Genomic DNA, 18,793 nt, shown 5'->3' with positions numbered 1-18,793 from the left:
TGTGTAGACACAAAACCTGCTGTAGTAAACATGTACGACCTCCCAGATTTTCTCTGCATCTGGGGTTTGGTGCTCAAGCTTGGGGAGTCATGAAGTTCAGCTGTCCTGGGCATCACCCCATAGCTGAGTGTGTGTATGTGTGTTGGAGGAGGGGTGCCTCCATTCCACCTTGCATGGGCCTCCCCTGGGCTGCTTCTGTGTCCTCAGGACATGGTGGTCGACTCCCTCCACCCACAGGAGGTTGTCTGAGAGATCAGCAGACAGGGCAGCTGTGACGAATTTTATGATTTAACCCAGAAGTTGCTCACCCACACTCCCAGGTCACCCTGATCAGTGTGGGACTCACTTTAGGACAAATCCAGGACTGAGTCAGCGGGTTTCATCCCAGAGACTGACTTCCACGGAGAAGTATTTCATGAGGTGTGGGCACTTGCAGGAGTAGCTCAGAAAGGGTGAAAGTCCAGGCTGTTCAGTGTGGTCAGCGTGATAGTGACCAGCCAGTAACACACTTGATGTGTGGCTGAGGGAGACTGCTTTGTGGTGGCTCCTTCTGACCCAGCGCATCACATCCCATAAGCTTCCTTGTGCCTTCGCAATAATTACCTCCTTCTCCACACAGAAGTGTCATGCTAACCTGCATTAAGGCTTCATACTTCTCAGAAATCTTACCATAATTTTACCTCCAGGGACCAAAATCTATCCCCACTTCCAAAAAGAAATCAGTACTTTTACCCTCTGTTTGTCAATGCATCTTAACTGCATACGTAGGAGGTGCCAAAGTGAGAATTCTGTAGCATTGAAGATTGCAGTCTGTATGACTTGAAAGGTATATTTATTCTAACCTTTTGCCAACACTTAATATATGGTGTATTATGAGGTGCTTTTCAAGTTGCTTTTAGGAGACAAAATTATCCTAGCATTCTTGACACCTTAGATGAGAGGCAGGGAAAATGACTAAAATTTAAAGTGATGCATTGTTTTTTCCCCATTTTAATCCTTTTGCGTGATAAAAATAATATGACTTTTTAGAGCATTTATTCTGTGGCAAATGCTGTTCTATGTACTTCACACATCTAGTCATTTAATCCCCACAACAAACTTTTTATTCTGGTTTTATGGAGGAAGAAAATTCAGGCCTGGTGGGAGAGGAATCCAAATCCATGAAGCCCTTCCTCAGCACCCCAGCCCTTAACTTCAGCTCTGTACACTGCGCAGACTTATGCAGGCAAACTCAAAACAAGCACTCATTAACAATGCCAGCATTTCTCACAGACTCACTCCACGGTCAGGATCTGAAGTCCAGCCAGACTTTTCAGGGTTTAGAAAGCTAGAGAAGTTTCCCTGGAGGGTAGGGTCAGTGCGGAGGGAGACAAGCATGGCTTCCTTTGTTAAAGGATCACTCTGGCTGCTGGGATGAGAATAATTCAGATAGGGTAATGGGGAGCTTGTTATGGCGACGTGGGTAGAGTGGTGGTGAAGAAAATAGTAAGGAATGATGGGAATCTGGATGTATTCAGAATATAGAGTAAATTGGGTTTCCTAATCAGTGTGAAAAAAGAAGACAGAATTTTCACCTGCGCAGGTGCAAGAATGGAGTAGGTGCCAGCTCAGATCCAAGGCTGTGAAAGGGGTGGACTTGAAGTGAAGATAGGACCTGTCAGTCAGGCATGAGGTTCAAAACCAGAATTAGGGCGAAAAATCTTGGCTGGATGTAGAAACTTAGAACTTACCAAGCTCTAGATGATTGAGATGACCAAAGGCACAAGGGTCAGTAGGTTAAAGAGGACCCACTGGCTGGAGGACTGAGCCCCAAAGCAGGCCTGCAGTCTCCCAGGGGAAAGCCGAGAGCGAGTAGTGTCCCAGAGAAAGGAGAGAGAGTCCACGGAGGAGTGGAGGGTGACGCCCCACCGCAGAATCTGCTGACAGTGCGCGTCAGACAGGCCGGCAGGACCTTGAGTGACGTGCTTTCAGAGATGGTTCATTTTGCTGCTGATGATAAAGAAAATCAGTTGCTGCCAGAGCCTCTGTGTGGGGTTTGCTCATCTCCCCCATGTCTGCATGGTTTCCCCCCACATCCCAAAAATGTGCTCTCAGGTCACCTGTCCCCACTGGAGAGAGTGTGGGTGTGTGATTTGTGCCTTGGGACGAAGAGGTAGAGAACCAGGGGGCTTTCTGGAGGTTCTGACTGTCTGTAAAAGAATTTAAAAGACAAGACAGAAGGCCTCCAGACAGGGCTTTATTAGACTTATGCTCGAACACAGGGAGGCAGCAGTGGAAGAGAAGTTTCCAGGCTGGATCTCCATGGGAGGGGTTTTCAGGGGTCTGCTCATCAGGGCGGAGTAGGGGGAGCAGTGTTATGGCATGTTCTAGGCAGGGCTATACTGGGCCTGCCTAGGTGGGTTATGTGCTGCCACAGACCTGGTGCGTCCCTCCAGCCTCCGGCATGTGTGCTTTGGCCTGCTGATAGATCCAGCCCCACGCAGTCGGCCCTGTCACCAGCCATGCCTGCCCTCCCTCGGCCCTCCCCCGCTTCTAGGGAATTGCAGGTCATTCACTGTTAAAACAACAACATTTGTCGTGATAGATGGTACCATCTGTCTGACTATGTGCCAGGAAGGCTGGAATGAGGTATAGTGTGTCAGGATGTGGCCATTCCTAAGTCTGGTGGGAGGTATCAGGCAGCTTGTTAAAACAAGGTGTTAAGCTGCTCCTGCCAGCTGTGATTTGACCCATCTGTGCAAAGCAGGACCTGGGCAACTTCCTCTAGCCAGCTCGTGATTGGTTCACCTAGACTCTCTCAGATGGGCATCCTGTCTAGGGTTAGATACCACCTGCCGGTGTCCTTAGCTGCTGGAACAGGCTCTGGGCTCTTGTGTGACCCTGAAATGGAATAAACAGGTTGGAAAATGAATGTGAATGAATGAATGCAAACGATTATTTCATATTAAAAAAATTTGGGTCTTTATTAAAAGTTTGGTGATCCTTATATGACCAGAAAGTGTCCTGGAAACTAAACTCTTATTCATATCCATTAGCCTGTGGTCAAATCGGTTTTGTTATGTCCTTTCGCATAAAGTCTCAGTTTCTTAGAGCCTTTTGGCAGTGTTAAGTGAGGGATGGCTGTACTGGTAACAAGCCTTGGGCTCAGCAATTTGAAGGTCATTGGTTATCTCAACAAAAGTCAACTTGAAAAAGAGGTGGGTACAAAAGGCTCCCTGAAATGAATGTACAAGAATTAGAAGGATCTGGAGACAGTGAACTTGGACAACCCCTACTAGGAGGTTTGATGTGAAGGTGGACAAAGAAATGAGTCCAACATTGTACAAAGTTTTATAGATATAAAAAAAAGCAATGAGTTAGGATTTCTCGCCTTGAAGTATTCCCCTTCCAGGTAGAGTTGGATTTCACTAAGGTGCTGCGGAGCCTACAGGGTGTTCAGGCAGGACGCAGGTCAGGGAGGCCTTGGGGAGGGATGAAGGAGGCAATGTCTAAGTCAGTGCTGGAACTTGTACTAGGTGGATACTAACCCGACTGCTTGTGATGAGCAGCTTATAGGATCTGAGGTAACACAAAATGGATTATTGGTCTTGATTAAAAATAGTCAAATCCTTTAAAAAGGGCTTTTGTGTATGTTAATTTTCTTAATCTTAGCCCGATCATTGATTTTGCTATAACCATGCCTTGTGATCTTCTGGAAAACCTGGGTGTTTCTGAAAACAGGCATGAGTTTCCCACATATTCTTTGTTGTCAGCACCCTCCCTGTATGGAGTTTCTAGCAAAGGGCAATGAACTGAATGGGGACACGGAAACAGAACAGGAGTCAAGGGGATGAGTCAAGGAAGATAGTGACTCATGTAAGCATTGATCCTTCCTTTGTTGCACAAGTATTTCTTATTTAGAATCAACTTTGGACAAGATTATACAAAAGCTCAACTTGGAGGCCGAATATAGGGAAAAGAAAAATGGAGAGAAGAGCAAAGGAATGAAATGGTGCCGATGGACTTTTGAAAGAAGAAGTCTGAAAACACCTGATGATGCAGTGAAAGAACGTGACTTTCGAGTCTCCGCACACATGAGTTTAGGTCCACACCCGCCAGTTACCTGGGAGGGGCCCTGAGCAAGCTCAGGGCAGTACAAGCCCACGCTCTCAGCACTAACTCTGCAGCTTGTGAGGAGGCGACCGGTGCCTGGTGGAATATTAGGACATAGCAAGTATTCAAAAATGGTTCCATCATTTCCCTCTTTCTTTACCTGGAACTTTCTCCTTATTTACTTCAGTTTATTAATAGTTATGCCATTTTTATAAATGAATGAATGAATGAATGCATGCAAAGTTGCCCCCTCCCCACCCCGTTCCAGCAGCACTGACAGTGTCCCATGAGCATTGGGAAGGTGAGTGGGGAAGACAACTTGCCACTAGCCCAGTTAAAGCGCTGAGCCTCAGCCACACCACTCCTCAGCACGCAAAGAGACATTCTGGAGTTCATCTAGCTAGGATAATGAATAGGAACATTCCAGCACTTCCATTTACCTTCACACCACTCACCACACCCTCCCCTCCCCTCCTGGTCTTTATGACTTGCAGCCTCTGAGGTCATATTGCAGCCCCATTTGAGATGGAAAACATCATATACTCTGCATATACCTTCAAGTGTACCCTGAGTCATCCTGACAGAGGATTCGTGCTTATTAGCTGTGTGTGGTTTACCTCAGTGTCCGATGAAGCCGACAGTAGGCACAGAAAGGATGCTGGCGTCCGTACTGGCACCTCTCAGTTCACCTGAAGCTTGGTGTGAACTGTCCAGCTCCCACCATGAGTGCTTGCTGGGGAATAGGCACTGTCTTTAGCTGTCATCTTTTAAAATGTTAGTATCCCTTGAAAGAGCCAGCAGTAGGCGTCAGGCAGTTTTGAAAGAGCACTTAGCAGATATTTCATCTGACTAGGAAAAAAAGGAGGAATAAAAATACACTAGGGTACACTGCAAAAAGCACGAATACTGAGGTGACAGAAAATAAAGGGGACGCAGTTTTGTCTTGAAATAGGCTAAGTTCTTCATGAACCTACTCATGACAGACTATATCACAGTGTATTAGTGTCTCTAATGAGTAGGTATTTCATAAATATTTTTAGCCTTTGAATGAATAAATTAGCTTGACTAGCATTCGGGAGGGTTGCTTTTGGATTGTCATCCAGTGTTGTCACTAACCTTTTAATCTGAGTATAAACCAACCTTATGTCAAAACCACAAGTATTCTTGTGGTTGTTAAATAACTTCCAAAGTAAAAGTCAGCTGGAGGCTTTTAATTTCAAAACATCACTGAGATGTTCTGGCTGCAAAAACATTAAACCAAAATATCATTTAAGTTGCTGTGTGCAAAATTACTAATCCAAACCAATATCTTCTTTGGTGGGTTCTGTGAACTACAGATACTGGTAGTAACTTCTGGGTGGTGTTTGAGGGGCAGGGTGGTGGACCTGTAGTCAGAGAAGTATGGGAAACACACAGGTCAACAGGGTTTCTTGGCTTCAAGACCACCTACGCCAGGTAACGTGGCATGTGCTGTGGCATGTGCTGTGACAGCCAAGAGGAGACCCGAGAAGGAATGTTTCCGTCCTACCTGACCCTGGGCATAGTGTCCCTTGGCATTTCTTTGGGAAAATGTGACTCTGACATGACTTGAAACTAATGCATGGACGCCTTTCAAAAGGAAATACCCTAAAACAAACAAATAAATAAACGTAAGCTTACTGTTCTGTAACATTGAATGAATATAGGTATTTTGAATAAAACTAATACATTTATGTTTTCAAATCTGCTCAAAATCTGCTCCTTTTGTGGAGCAGATTCAAAGAAAACATCCAAGTCATCTAGATTTGGGATTTCACAGCGAGGTCCACTGGAGAGAGCGTTTCTTGTGGCTGCTGTCAGTCATGTCAGCAGACACAGCCGAGCCCAGGCAGCGCCAAGTCTGTCTTTGTGCAGGAGAGGGAGCCGCTCTCCGGTAAATACAGGGCAGGTCCTTCCATCTGCTTTTTCACTGTTCTTTCCTACAGGCTATTTAATTTCCTATGGTGTTGGTTGATAAATTTTTTAAGTACCTGGACAAAGTAACAAAAGATGAGCTACCAGAGGCTCAGCCCCTATTTAATCAGCCCGCAGCGGTATTTCAACCACCCCTGGGTCCAACGGTTCACCGGGAATTTCAGCTGTTAACCCCTGGGTGTGAGTCCAGCGTTAACAGCAGTTTGATGAGTGATGATCCATATTGTGAACCAATATTGGTACCTGCTCCACATCCGTGCTCTTCCTGCACCGGCTTGCTTTGTGAATGACCTTGTTAAGTTGTTACATATTCCGTCAGATCCACACTAAAGTTCTAAACGTAACGCTTGGTGTAGTTCTTGTCTTTAAGGATGTGTAAGCAGGATTCAGATGCCTCAGTGACTGATGTTTTTGCAGAAGCGAAATCTAGGGTGAACTTGATCATTGCCCTCAGTCAGGACCTGGTCCTTGGCAGCGAGAGGTTAATACAAAGTGACGGTGATTTCTTCCCCTTCCTTATGTGTCTTCTGTGTTTTGCTCTGACGTGGCATCATCCTGTGATTCTCCCTGTCCTTAACTTGATCATGAGTGTGATTGCCAGCTCAGATGCCAACACCATCTCTGGTACCTTTCACTCAATCGTCATTGCAAACATCATTAAGGTTGTTGATATCTTAAAAAATAACCACGACTGTAAAGGCAAGCTCTCTGATTGATTTCTCTTCCATCCTGACTATACAGAACTGCCTTTGACTTGAAGGCAGTTATCTTAGTTCGGAGTGGGGGTCCAGACACGGGCCTGCACAGTGATTCACAGGAGCAGGTGGAAGTTGGGGGAGGGGGCAGGTTCTTGTGCCTCTGGTCTCCAGTCACACCATAAATCCTGAGGGAAGCTCCTTAGTGTCAGCCTGCCCGCCTGTGTCAGATCACATGCAGGCTAGAATATATTATGAATCAAGAAATCTGAGGAATGACACCAAATTCCTTTTGTTGCTCATGGTTTTTAAAGATGTCACATAGACTTAAGGACTTGGGAGAAAAATATATTGCTCCCCTTTTACCATACAAAGCTAAATTTACATTTTTATGAACACAGAGACCATTCACACTACGGTTAAATACCTTTCTGATACAAGAGAAGTTAACTGATTATTGACCAAAACCGACCTGTGTCTTCTCAAGCCCACAAACTACCTTATTCTCAGATAAAAATTCTGGCTATGTTAAATCTATTATAATGAGGGAGGCAGTGAATATATAGCAAGACTAGGAAGGAAAACTTACTGCTGTGTCATTTAAATCAGTGGATTTCAGAACAGTCATCCTCTCCCCGGGATAATAAAACTTAGCAGGTGTATGTGCTGTTTCCTTTGCATTATGTGATAGAACATGAGGAATCTTCTCCCAGGGAGTTAATACCCACACGCTGAAAAATCATTCCTTATTTCCTTCCTTATTCTTTATTTGGCGCCCAAAACATACCCACACATCCAGCTGACTGCTGCTGAGCCAGTGAGCGGCCACAGAGGGGAGAAGGCCCTCAAGGAAGCACAGTCATGAACTCCAGGCACTGAAAGGAAGACAGCGCAGTGAGGCCCGAGACCCTCTTTGATAAGGGCTCCCATAAGCAGTGCTTTCGGCTGGGATCCCTGCGGGTCCAGCCATGATCTACCCACATGAGATGCCACCCCTTCCTGTTGCTTTGCGGCCGAAACCAGAGCCATCCTCAGGCAGTCAGAATTTCTCCACCGTGCCCTTGTCGGCTCCTTCCTCATGAATGAGGCTTTGTTACCTCTCTCAGAATTTGTTCAAGTGTGTTGTGTTTGGCACCTATGGGTGATAATTTGTACTACATTTAGCATCTCTATCTTCAGAAAGAATTATTCCTATAATAGAGGGCAGTAGGAAGAAGTAAAACTCAAATCCATGTGGCAAGCAATTCAATGGAAATCAACTTAGGGGAAAATTCTATACAAGCTAATAAAGGCAGCTCATGACTTACATTTTTTTAAAGTTTTTTTTTTAGGAGGAAAAGGCAGTCTAAGGGGGAAATGACTGCTGGGAAGCGCTGCCTGCTCTCTGCCCAGTGCCTTTTCCTCTCCAACATTTCAAACCTGCCCTCTTCTGGCTGGCTGTCAGTCCACTTAGAGGAAGAGAAGCAATAAGGTCACTAAGAGTAACTTTTTTGATTAATAAGACTGTATTTTTGGATAATTTTAGTTTCATAGAAAATTGGGCATATTAAACAGAATTACCATGTACCCCTCCTGTCTCAGTTTCCCCTGTTGTCTTGCATTACAAGTGATGAATTTGTTACAAGTGATGAACAAACACTGGTGTGCTGCCCGGAGGGGAAGGCCACAGTTTGCATTAGGGTTCATTCCTGCTGTTGTGCATTTCATAGATCTTGACAAGTTGCAGTGTCACGGGTCCTCTGTCTTCCAGCCTGGCGCCCCAGCCGTGGAGGCCCTGACCCCACCACCTCGGCCTTTGCACACCTGGCCCTGGGGCCTGCCTTCCCTTCTTTGCCCTCCCTTCACAGAGTTGACCCCCCGCTCATCTGTCGCCTCACTGCAGGGAGCCCCAGCTTCCACGCTGCCCCCCACCTCCTCTACCCGCTCAGGTGTCTGATCTGTTTCCTGCCTCTCTGTGGTCTGGTTCCGTGTTCTTCTGGTGGTTTCCACGGGTGGAGGGGCTGAGTGCCGTGTCTCCACACTGGCTCGGTGCTTGTGAGTAAACACAGCCAGGGGCGCAGAAAATCACTTCAGCTCCCATTCCTGCTGCTTGGGCAGGTTACCCAGAGTCCAGTTCCCCAGGCCAGGAGCAAATCTGGAACCCTCTTTTTAAAAATGCACAAGTTCGGCATGATTTCTTGATTCCTATGACATAAAATGAGAAAATGAGAGTTGTTACACTTTCTCCTATTCTTCCTTCCCTTACCTTCTGACAATTACACCTCCACGCTGTCATCTGTGGAGATTTCTATAATGATGATTTCTGAGCTTTTGCTGTAAATTGATACTAAAAGAAAAATACCAAAAATTACTATTCAAAAACAAGGCCCGTTACCATTTTGCACTCTTGAGTCTTCCCACAGATGTATTCCAATTATTCTCATTCTTGAGTTACTATTTAGAATTATTACATTTTCCCGATTTTTTTTTTTTTCCCAGAAGAGTGAGGGAACTCGTAAGCCGCACACCACTGCATCTAAGGGCACTTGTTATTTTTATTCACTCTCGCGGTCGGGTCCATCATGTGCTCTGTTTCGTGGCCATTCTCGTCTCTAGTCCAGCAAGAATCCTCGTGGACTGATACGTTGCTGCCCCGTAGTCCCCAGTCAGGGCCGTCTCCTCACCCTCATGCCAGACACATCAGTGTGTACACACATGTGTGTCTGGCCTCTTACACACACGTCTAGATGCAATATGTATATGTGGTATTTCCCCACAAAGGCTTGAGGTAGCTTTCTATAAAAGATCATACACCCTAAGGATAACAAATACAGTAGAAATGGAGAATCATGACTTTGCGAAGAGGAGGAGCTTCCCAGTACTGTATTTGAAAGCAGACCCTGTAGCCTTGGGCGAGCATTCATTTCACTTTAACCTTCTTCTAAACGGGAAAATTGAAAACATGGCAAAAGACATCAGTTTCCTGATCAGCGGGGAGGAGGTGTGCTGGTTCCTGGAGCCAGATGCTCTGTCACTCCTGGTGGGAGTGTTTCTCCCTAGCATTTCTGTGAGAGGGGAACCAAGTTAACCTCTGGTCTGATGGACAATGAATTCTGAAACTTAGGAGCTGGGTTCAGGATCCCAGGCATAGACAGAAATTCTGATCCCACCCTGGTCTTCTGTGTGGTTATAGACACACAGATTCTCGACAAGCTTTTCTTTGCTCAAACGTAAAAGTAATAACTAACAATAAGCTGGCTTGTGGGATTGCAGTAAGGATTAAATCAGGTGGAAGCTCCTGGGAGTTTTCAGCACATACCACATCTTGTCATTGGTCGGATGAAGTGTGTGACCCCTGAAGTGCACACAATGGCGGAGGTGACCAGTCTTCCATGCTCATGCCTTCCCTCCCCTTCTGAACCATCGCTCTTTCTCGGCTTCAGGGCGAGCACACGCTGAACGTGAACACTGGCTTGGAAGGTGACTGGTGCGGCCTTATTCCTGTTGGACAGCCTTGTCACCAGGTGACCACGACGGGCCTCAAGTGGAACCTCAGTAAGTAAGGCCCACGTGAGGGCCGTTTTCCCTTTTACTTTTTTAAAAAAAATTTCTCTTTGGCATATGCCCACGAGTGAAATGTCCGGGCCTCCGTGGCTCTGTGCCGGCCCCTTCCAGGAGCTACAGGCTGTTTTCCAAAGCAGCTGTGCCGTCCGACACGCCCCCAGCAAGGTAAGGGGCTTCTATGTCTCCACATCCTCTCCTGCACTCCTGTTATCTTTGTGCTTCATTACCACATCCCCCTGGGTACCAAGCAGCCTGTCATTGTGCTGGTTATTTGCATTTTCCTAATGATTAATGATGTTGAGTATCTATTCATTTGCTTATGGGCCATTTGTACATTTTCTTTGGAAAAATGTGTTCAGATCTTTTGTCCATATTTTAATTTCTCCTTTTATGTTGAATCATAAAATTCCTTTATATATTCTAAATACACGTCCTTTTGTCAGATAGGTGGTTTGCAGATATTTTCTCAGCCTTTGGCTTTTCATTTTCTGAAAAGTAATTAACCAAATGTATTAATTTCGATGAAGTCCAGTTTTATTGCGTGGATCGTACTGTTGGTCTCACAGTAAGAGCTCCTTGTCCTGCCCTCTTCGTGATTTTGTATACTTGAGACCTACTTTATTTTCCCAAAGAGGTAGCTGTCCCAATTCGAGCAGCAAGTTATTTTCATAGTCAGACCTTTAAGACTTTTTTAAGATTTGCTGCTCTTACTAAATTTTAAAATATTTTCTGGTGCTTATTAACTGTATAGGTCTGAGTTATGCAAAAATGTCTGGTTTAAAAAGAACAGAAAACAAGGTGGACCCGTTCAGGAAATCAATGCTGATTCCAAAAGAAGCCACGAGATCTGTGACATGAATTAGCTCTGGTCCTTGAAGAGTAGCCATTCTTCAAGGACGATCTCCAAAGAGATCTCCGCAGCCGGAGATCTTTGACTCTTGGGGATTATCTCCAAAGTTACCTGCACCTCTCAGGTTGTTAAAAGCAAAATAAAGAGCCACATCACCCTTTCATACACAGGAGTTTGCAGTTCCCACAAGGAAAGAAATATTGCAAGAAAAAAATAATTTGAACATAAAACAATATTTTAAAAGATCTTTGTAGGAGCCACTGCCAAAACGTTTAGGAAAAGCTAAACTGTTTTGAAGCCATTACCTGGAGAGCATGTCAGAATTTGAAAGGACCTTGAGAACAGAAGCTTCCAGGGCACAGAATTAGGTGACAGACTTTGAAGCTGCTTAACTGAAGCTGACGCCAGCTCCTGGGCGAAGCTTTTAGGAAAACACTGAGACCTGAGACAGTTGTCTTCCTTTAGAGTCCCTGTTCTTTCTGCAGACCAGTCTGTAGATTAGGATGGACACTGCTTCCCGAGTTGGCAGTGGCCTCCTTTCTCGGGGCTGACCCCAGGACAGGAGGGGCACTGAGCAAAGCAAAAGGAGGCGTGCGATTCGGGAGTCGCTTCTTCAGACTGGGGGGATGGAAGAGATGTCTGCTTAGATGTGTTCTCAGGGGCTCTGTGGCGCATCCACCAATCAGGAAGCACAAAACCTAGTTCCAAATAATAAAGTTTGCTCCGGGAGGGCCCCTCTGGCATGAGAGGTTATTTTTAATCTCTCTGCTGTCGCCATGCTCTGATCCTGCCAAAGTGCTCGACACTAACAGCTTGTTTAGATACTTACAGTTTGCTTTGACTTTTGTGATCATTTTTTTTTCTGTACAATTTATGAAAATAAATAAATAGCACCTTCACAGAGTGTGCACAGTACTGGAGACACTCGGTGTGTCGTCAGTGGCCTGAGGTAAAAGTGCTGATTAACAGGGAACTATTCTAACGGGGCAGTAAAAGCATGAGTAATAGGTGACATTGCCTCATTTTAAAAGTTGTAAAAACAGAAATAAGTGTGAAATGACACCATATTGACTTGAGGGGGAGTGGGTAGATTTCTTCCCCTGCTGTTCTCAATGGCAGAACCCCGAGATCAGTGCAATGCCTCCCCGCATATTCCAGTTCTTCATCCCAAGGGGCATCTTGATTGAGTCCAAATTTTGTCAGCTGGCGAATATGTTGCTGATACCTGCCTGCACCTTTTTTTGCGAATATAAGTTTTTAATTCTTTTGGGGACATGCTCACTAGTGTGATTGTCGGATCTTACGATAACAGTATGTTTAGTTTTGTAAGAAACTCCAGAACTGTCTCCAAGGGGCTGTACCATTTTGTGTCCCCCCCAGCAGGGAGTGGTTCCTGAGGCTCCACTTTGTCCCCAGCATTGGCGTGTTCAGAGCTTCAGGTGTTGTCCTCTCTGACAGGTGTGTAGTGCCGGCTCGCAGTGGCTTTGATTTGCATTTTCTTGGCATCATATACTACGGAAGCTCTTTCACACGCTTGCTGGGCATGTGACGGTAGTGTTCAGTGAGGTGTCTGTCAAGGGCGTGGGCATCGGTTTTCTTAGTGTTGTGTTCTAAGAGTCTTGGTGCGCTGTGGGCAGAGTCCTTTCATAGGGGACACAGTTTCTCTCGAGAATAGTAGACTCTGCAATAAATGTCAATGAACTTGATATTGATATGTGATATTTTTGACTTTTCAATAGGGATGGGAAAAATAATCACAATTATAATATTAACATTCATGTGGTGTTCCCATTTTATATTAAACTAGACTTTTGGTTATGAACCTAAGTGTATAAAGGTGTTGATTTTATAACACCAAACACCTAAAAGCTACATAGTATTATAAATGGATGTCACTTCGGTTGGAAAAGAAATAAATAATTGGCATTATGCTTATGAAATTCTAAGATTATTCTAATCAAATGAGTCAGATAGGTAGAAGAAAATAAAAGTGCTTTAAATCTTACAGTAGGTCTGTGACAGGTTGAATTATTTCCATAGTTCAGATAAGGAAATAGTAGTTCGATGCTGTAATTAGTGATATGTCCAAGTTGACATCACAGAGGATCAGCGCACTGAAAATTTGAATTCAGATCTTCAATGCTCTTTTTCCCTGTTTCCAGTTAATGAATGAAAGACTTTCCAATAAAATAAGTTGATTTTTTTTTTAAACCACTAACATGAATTCAGGAGAAAGAGAAGAAAACTTGACAGGGAAGGAAAGGAGATGATGGTAGGAAATGCAAAGAAATTTGGAAGAAAAATGAAAATTCTGATGGACAGGATTTTTAATTCCTCTGCACTTTTTCCTGAGAAAAATATTAAATGCAATTGCCCTCCATTTGTCCAAGCCTCTATTTATAATACTCAAATTGAGTTTGAAATTACGTATCCATTGTTCCTTCTTCTGTAATTTTTCAAAGAAGGGTATAAATAAATGACAAAAAAGAAACGATTTCATAGCAATGACTGAAAGACACTCAAGTTTCTCAACCCGAGCAAGAGTTCTGAAAGAAAAAATTGAAAAAAACAGTTTGAAAAGATTTTTCATCTCCATGGAAAATAATTTGTGATAAGTGTATCTAGGTACCAAGGTTTCCTGCAGGAGCTCTCTGGGAGGGTTTTCAAGTGCCAGCCTAACAAGGGAACATTCCACACATCTACACACTACACTTGCTAATAACACAGGCTCAGGGGAAAATGCTCTTTCATTCCATTATGACTCATAAAGCCGTTCTCGTTGGCTCTCCCGGTTCAACTGCAGCTGTACTTGCTTACGTTAGGCCCTTCTGTGAGTTGTTGTCACTAATGTGTGAAATATCTCATAATTTTAGATGTCTTTTATTTTAATTGATGCTTTTCTAGTCCAGCTCTATAAAGGGAAGCCCACTCAAACTGTGCCATCAGTATTTCTCGTCTGATTCAAAGAAAGTATCTTTTGTATCTTAATTCTTTGATAATCAGTGACCCACTTTGAATTGAATTAAAGATACCCTTGAAATTTGTACATGAAAAACATGCTTTGGAGATCAAAAGTGATAATAAGAACTTTTTTTTTGCCTCGGTCTTCCCCAAGGAAGATGTTAGCTGACGTTTTCTACCCTGTCTTCCACCAAGGATGTCAGTTGTTGGTTTTCCATAGGTGCCCTTTATCACGTTGCAGAAATTTTTTCCCATTCCTGGCTTGTTGCGTGTTTTTATCATAAAAGGATATTGAATTTTCCTCTATTTCTGTCTATTGACAAGATCATGGGATTTTAGTTTTTGTTGTTTTCAATCCTATTGATATTATCTGAATTGAACTTTAAATTTAAATGTTAGCCCAAACCTGCATTCCTGGCATGGACACCACTGGGTCACAATGTGCAATTCTTTTTATTTATCGCTGGGTTCAGTTTCTTCCTGTTTTGTTGAGAATGTTGGCATCCCTTTTCCCAAGATACATTGCTTGGTAGGTTATTTCTCATGTTGCCTTTGACTGGTTTCAGTCTAGGACAATACTGACATCTAGTTGTAAGCCCGACACCAAGAGCTTGAAGTCGGTCAAGGCAGCCAGAGCAAAACACAAATGAAGTCTCACGGCAGCAGGCCACGTCGGGCAGGCAGGGTGCAGATTGGGGGACACAGCACAGAGGACCCCTGCTAGGGGGAGGCACCTGCAGTGTGCTCTGATCAGAGACAAGGGGCGCCTGGTACCTTGTCCTCTTTATTTGTGTGCGTGTTGACAGAGCAGAGGGAGGAAAGGGAGCATGAGACCTGTGGGGCAGCTTGTACTAGTCAGTAAATAAGTGAATGAATGACAGCGACTAGCTGCTCCTTCCAAGGAGACAGAGTGGTCACATTAGGGAAGCACATCCTCCTGGGGAAGAAGTTTCATGTCTACGAAAACCACAGCCAGTCGTCTGTGTGCTCTTTCCAAGTCCTAACCCCAGCCAAGGATGGGGGCAACCACCCCCTGTGTTCAGTGACATGCTTTCTGTTATAATTTAGTGAGGTCGTTAATGTTTTCATTGGCCATTTTTACTTATAAATGGAAAATAATCACTATAAATTCCAATATTGATTTTCCTTACCAATAACTTTTAACTAAGACTCTCTCAATCCTTAGCAGTAAAAAAGTTCTCTCACAAATTTATGTAAATTTAAATGTGGATGCAAGAGTGAATGAAATATTTATTTTTCATCACACATGTACCTACGAGATTACATTTATTATGTTTATATCATTTAGGGTGATAATTACTAAGAAGGATTTTCACAGAATTTTTCAAGAAACCTTGTGTTTCTATTGTAGAATATTGAATATTTTTAAATATTTTGTAAAAATGTGAAAGGAGTTTCACTGTACGGAGTTCATTGCTCTAGGCTTCATTGAGTGATATTTTTTGGACTACATTGTGGAAATAGAACATTATTATTAATGGATCTAAGAAAGGGAATTTTAATTATCAATATGACATCTTGATTTTTTAATACATTCTCTATCATGTTTCTCCAGTGTAGATTCTAGAGTAATTATAGCATCGTGTATCAAAATCGTAGTATTACAATATTATTGGTTGTGGTGATCAATTCAGTGGTTATCAAATGAAATGACTAAAACTATAAAGTAACTCCACAAACTCCACAGCTTTCTGGTGCCTGAACTGGCCTGGAACTCAGGGGTTAGGACCCCCCACTAGAGCTCTCCCTCCATGTCTCCTTCACCAACAGTGTAGACAGTTTGATGTTTGGTAATAGACTTAAATATTTGGCGAGATTGAGATGCTTAAATGTGTGATGTTTGAAGTTAAATTTTGAAACTTGTCATTATAGAAGTTTTCAAGAGTATCAGTTTCAAATCGCCGTAACATACTACCACAAGCTAGTGGCCTTAAACAAGACATCCACAGTCCCCAGTTAGAAACATGCATGGGCCTAAAATCAGGGTACTCTGCTGCGCACCCTCCTCTCGAAGGCTCCAGTCATTTCCCGCCATTTCTGGCTCCTGGGGCTGGTCGCGTTTCTGAGCTCTGTGATTCCTCCCTCCATCTTTGAGACCTAGCATCACAGTTCTCTCCCTGCCCTGACCCTGTCTCTGTCTCTGACTAGGACATTTCTTCCTCCCTCTTTTTAAAAAAAAAGATTTATTTATTTATGCATTTAAGAGCTGGGGTACAGGCCAGAGTTGCAGGGGGTGAGAGGATTCACCAGAGACAGAGTGGGGAGCAGAACAGGCAGATCTAGTGAAATACACTGCTGAGGGAAGCAGTGGGTAAGTCAGGAGAGGTCTGCTGTGCCATGTGGGTAGCTCCCTGGCTGGGGATCGAACTCGTGCTGCAGCAGCCACGGATAGCTTCATAGGTTGCATCTTAAACCCTTGTGCCACCAGGGAGGCCCTGCCTCCTTATTTTAAGGAATTTGTGACTATGCTAGGACCATCCAGTCTCACAATTTTTAATGTAATCACACTTGAACAATCCCTCCCACCGTGAAAGTCACAGATTCCAGCGATTACAAGATGCATATTTGGCGGGTGGGTATTATTTAGCCTACTATGGTCTGTAATCAATGAGTGAAATGATTTTCTGAAATGAACCTTATTGAATACAATTATTACATAATTGGATCTTTATGGTTATTTTGAAAATTAACAAGTAGACTGACTTTGTTGAGAAACTGAATTTCAATGTTATCATTCATCTTGGCCTCAGATACCTTGTGGTAAGAGTGCGAGACCAAACGGGTTGTGTGAACCTGATTTATCTGGGCTCCACAAGGGGAATGAAAGTTGCAGATGTGAGTTATTCTGGCTTCTGTCCTCCACGGGTCTAGTCAGGGTGCTTTGCTCTGTGGGGACATTAAAGGTGGGGGGCGGGGAAAGGAGCTTGCACTCTGGAGCTGAGAGCATCCCCATCGCCCATAGGGCCAAAGCCATCTCTTATTAGACATTCTTCTTTTCTCTATCCTTTTATGTGTCTTTTCGTTTTTGGCCTTTGAGACTGTACTTACATGAGAAACTGGTACATTTTGCCAATAGCAGGCAGTCATCGGATGTCTGATAAAGAAGTTTAAAAAGCGAAAGGCAGAATGTTTGACCTGACCTTACTTTTTTTCCACATATACCACAGAGTCTCAGGATTCTTAAGGTCCTTGAAAATCAGTCAGGTGTCATTAATGTACAAACGCAGCTGTACACCATCAGACTGCGTAGGCTGCTCACACTCACTCCGCCTCTTCCACATACACTCCCCCAGCACCTCCGCCATGTGTGTCTCCTTGTGCTGTCATTGGTACAAGTTTGAGTTTTCTTGTTATGCACCTGGATTTGACCAATCTGAGGTTGCAGACCATGAAACTGCCACTTTTGATAAATTGCCAGTATTAGCATTGCTGTATCGTTGGCACAACTTGACAATCAAGGGAAACCCTAGAATTCAGCTTTTATAAAGAAGGCAGAATTGGGGAAGCGCTGTTGATAAAACCGTAGACACACTTTCTCTGGAGAGAAAAAATACAAGAGAGGAACAAGATTATTTCTAATATTTGTTCTTCTGAAGGCTTTTCAAATATTTTATTTGTAAGCAGATACTGCATTTTCAGACATTGAAGACTAATGACCTACGGTTATAGTCAACTATAAAACTGATACGCAATATAATATTTCATTAACTTAGTTCCAGTTTTACTATGTTATAGGATTTGAACCAGAAGACATGAATTTTTCTTTACTTTTAAAGTCCTTCCTTTTTTGTGATTCTGCTTAGAGCACAAGAAACCAACAATAATGTACTATGTGCCATAATCATCCTCTTTTGTTTTTAGAAAACCTCCCACAACCTGACCACACACATTTGTTATGGTTGATTCTAGGTATTTAAATATGACAACAATTAACGTGCATTTACAGGGAATATGACAAATGGGAATTTGTGAGCAGGCCAGTTTCTCGTTGACCTGTGTGCACAAACACTGTCATAACTCAGGTTTGCCTCCCAAGTTGTTTAAATGAGTTGATTTCCTAGTATTTATGTGGGCAGGTTAACTGATGAGAATGACTTCTGGGAATGCTCAGGAGCTCCTTTCTATTTCCCCTCCTCCAGGTTTCATTTTTGTGCTGATTCAGATGTGAGCTCTGTGCATTCAAGCATTGAGCTAAGCTATTGAGACAAGAAAGCAATAACTTCTGGTGATTGCATGAATTGTAGAGGAAGAATCAGGGGTGCAGGTGGATAAACTTTGACTATGGGATCAGCTTACTGGGGGTAATTTTCCACTAGGTCCAAGTCGCCATACTTTGTGTTTCCAGTAGCTCGTGAGTAGCTTTTTCACAGCTACTGTGAGTAGCTCGTTCACAGTCCACGTGCACAGTCCCGCCTGTCTTTTCTCTACACTCATTCTTTGTCGGGTATAACACCAACCCTTTTGTCACGCAGAGTAATGGTTACCATCCCCAGGTTATAAATGAGCAAGTGGAGCCAGGGAATGTAAAATGAATTTCCCAAGTTTATATTTCCTAACTTAGGCTTCTGTGCACATAGAATGGATTCACCAGCGCTCATTTATGTACCTGTCTTTAAATGTTTTAGATACAGTGAAATAACCTATCACAAAATCCTTTTTCTAAATGAAAGTGGAGTTT

General features: G+C 43.5%; 1 protein-coding gene across 1 annotated transcript in view; it reads left to right on the top strand.

Moving 5' to 3' along the window:
* TPK1 (thiamin pyrophosphokinase 1) overlaps window positions 1-18,793 on the top strand; it is a gene marked incomplete at both ends in the record, with an annotated part of 238,293 nt that overhangs the window by 160,557 nt on the left and 58,943 nt on the right. Inside the window, one exon of the mRNA XM_084230699.1 lies at window positions 10,163-10,274. Coding sequence (XP_084086825.1) covers window positions 10,163-10,274 — 112 coding nt within the window. The remainder of the gene's footprint in view (window positions 1-10,162; window positions 10,275-18,793) is intronic.

The sequence above is a fragment of the Talpa europaea genome (genome assembly GCF_964194135.1).
Source record: "Talpa europaea genome assembly, chromosome: 3".
Lineage (NCBI taxonomy): Eukaryota > Metazoa > Chordata > Mammalia > Eulipotyphla > Talpidae > Talpa > Talpa europaea.
The sequence above is the reverse complement of the archived record's forward strand: the minus strand, read 5'-3'. Positions and strand labels throughout refer to the sequence as shown.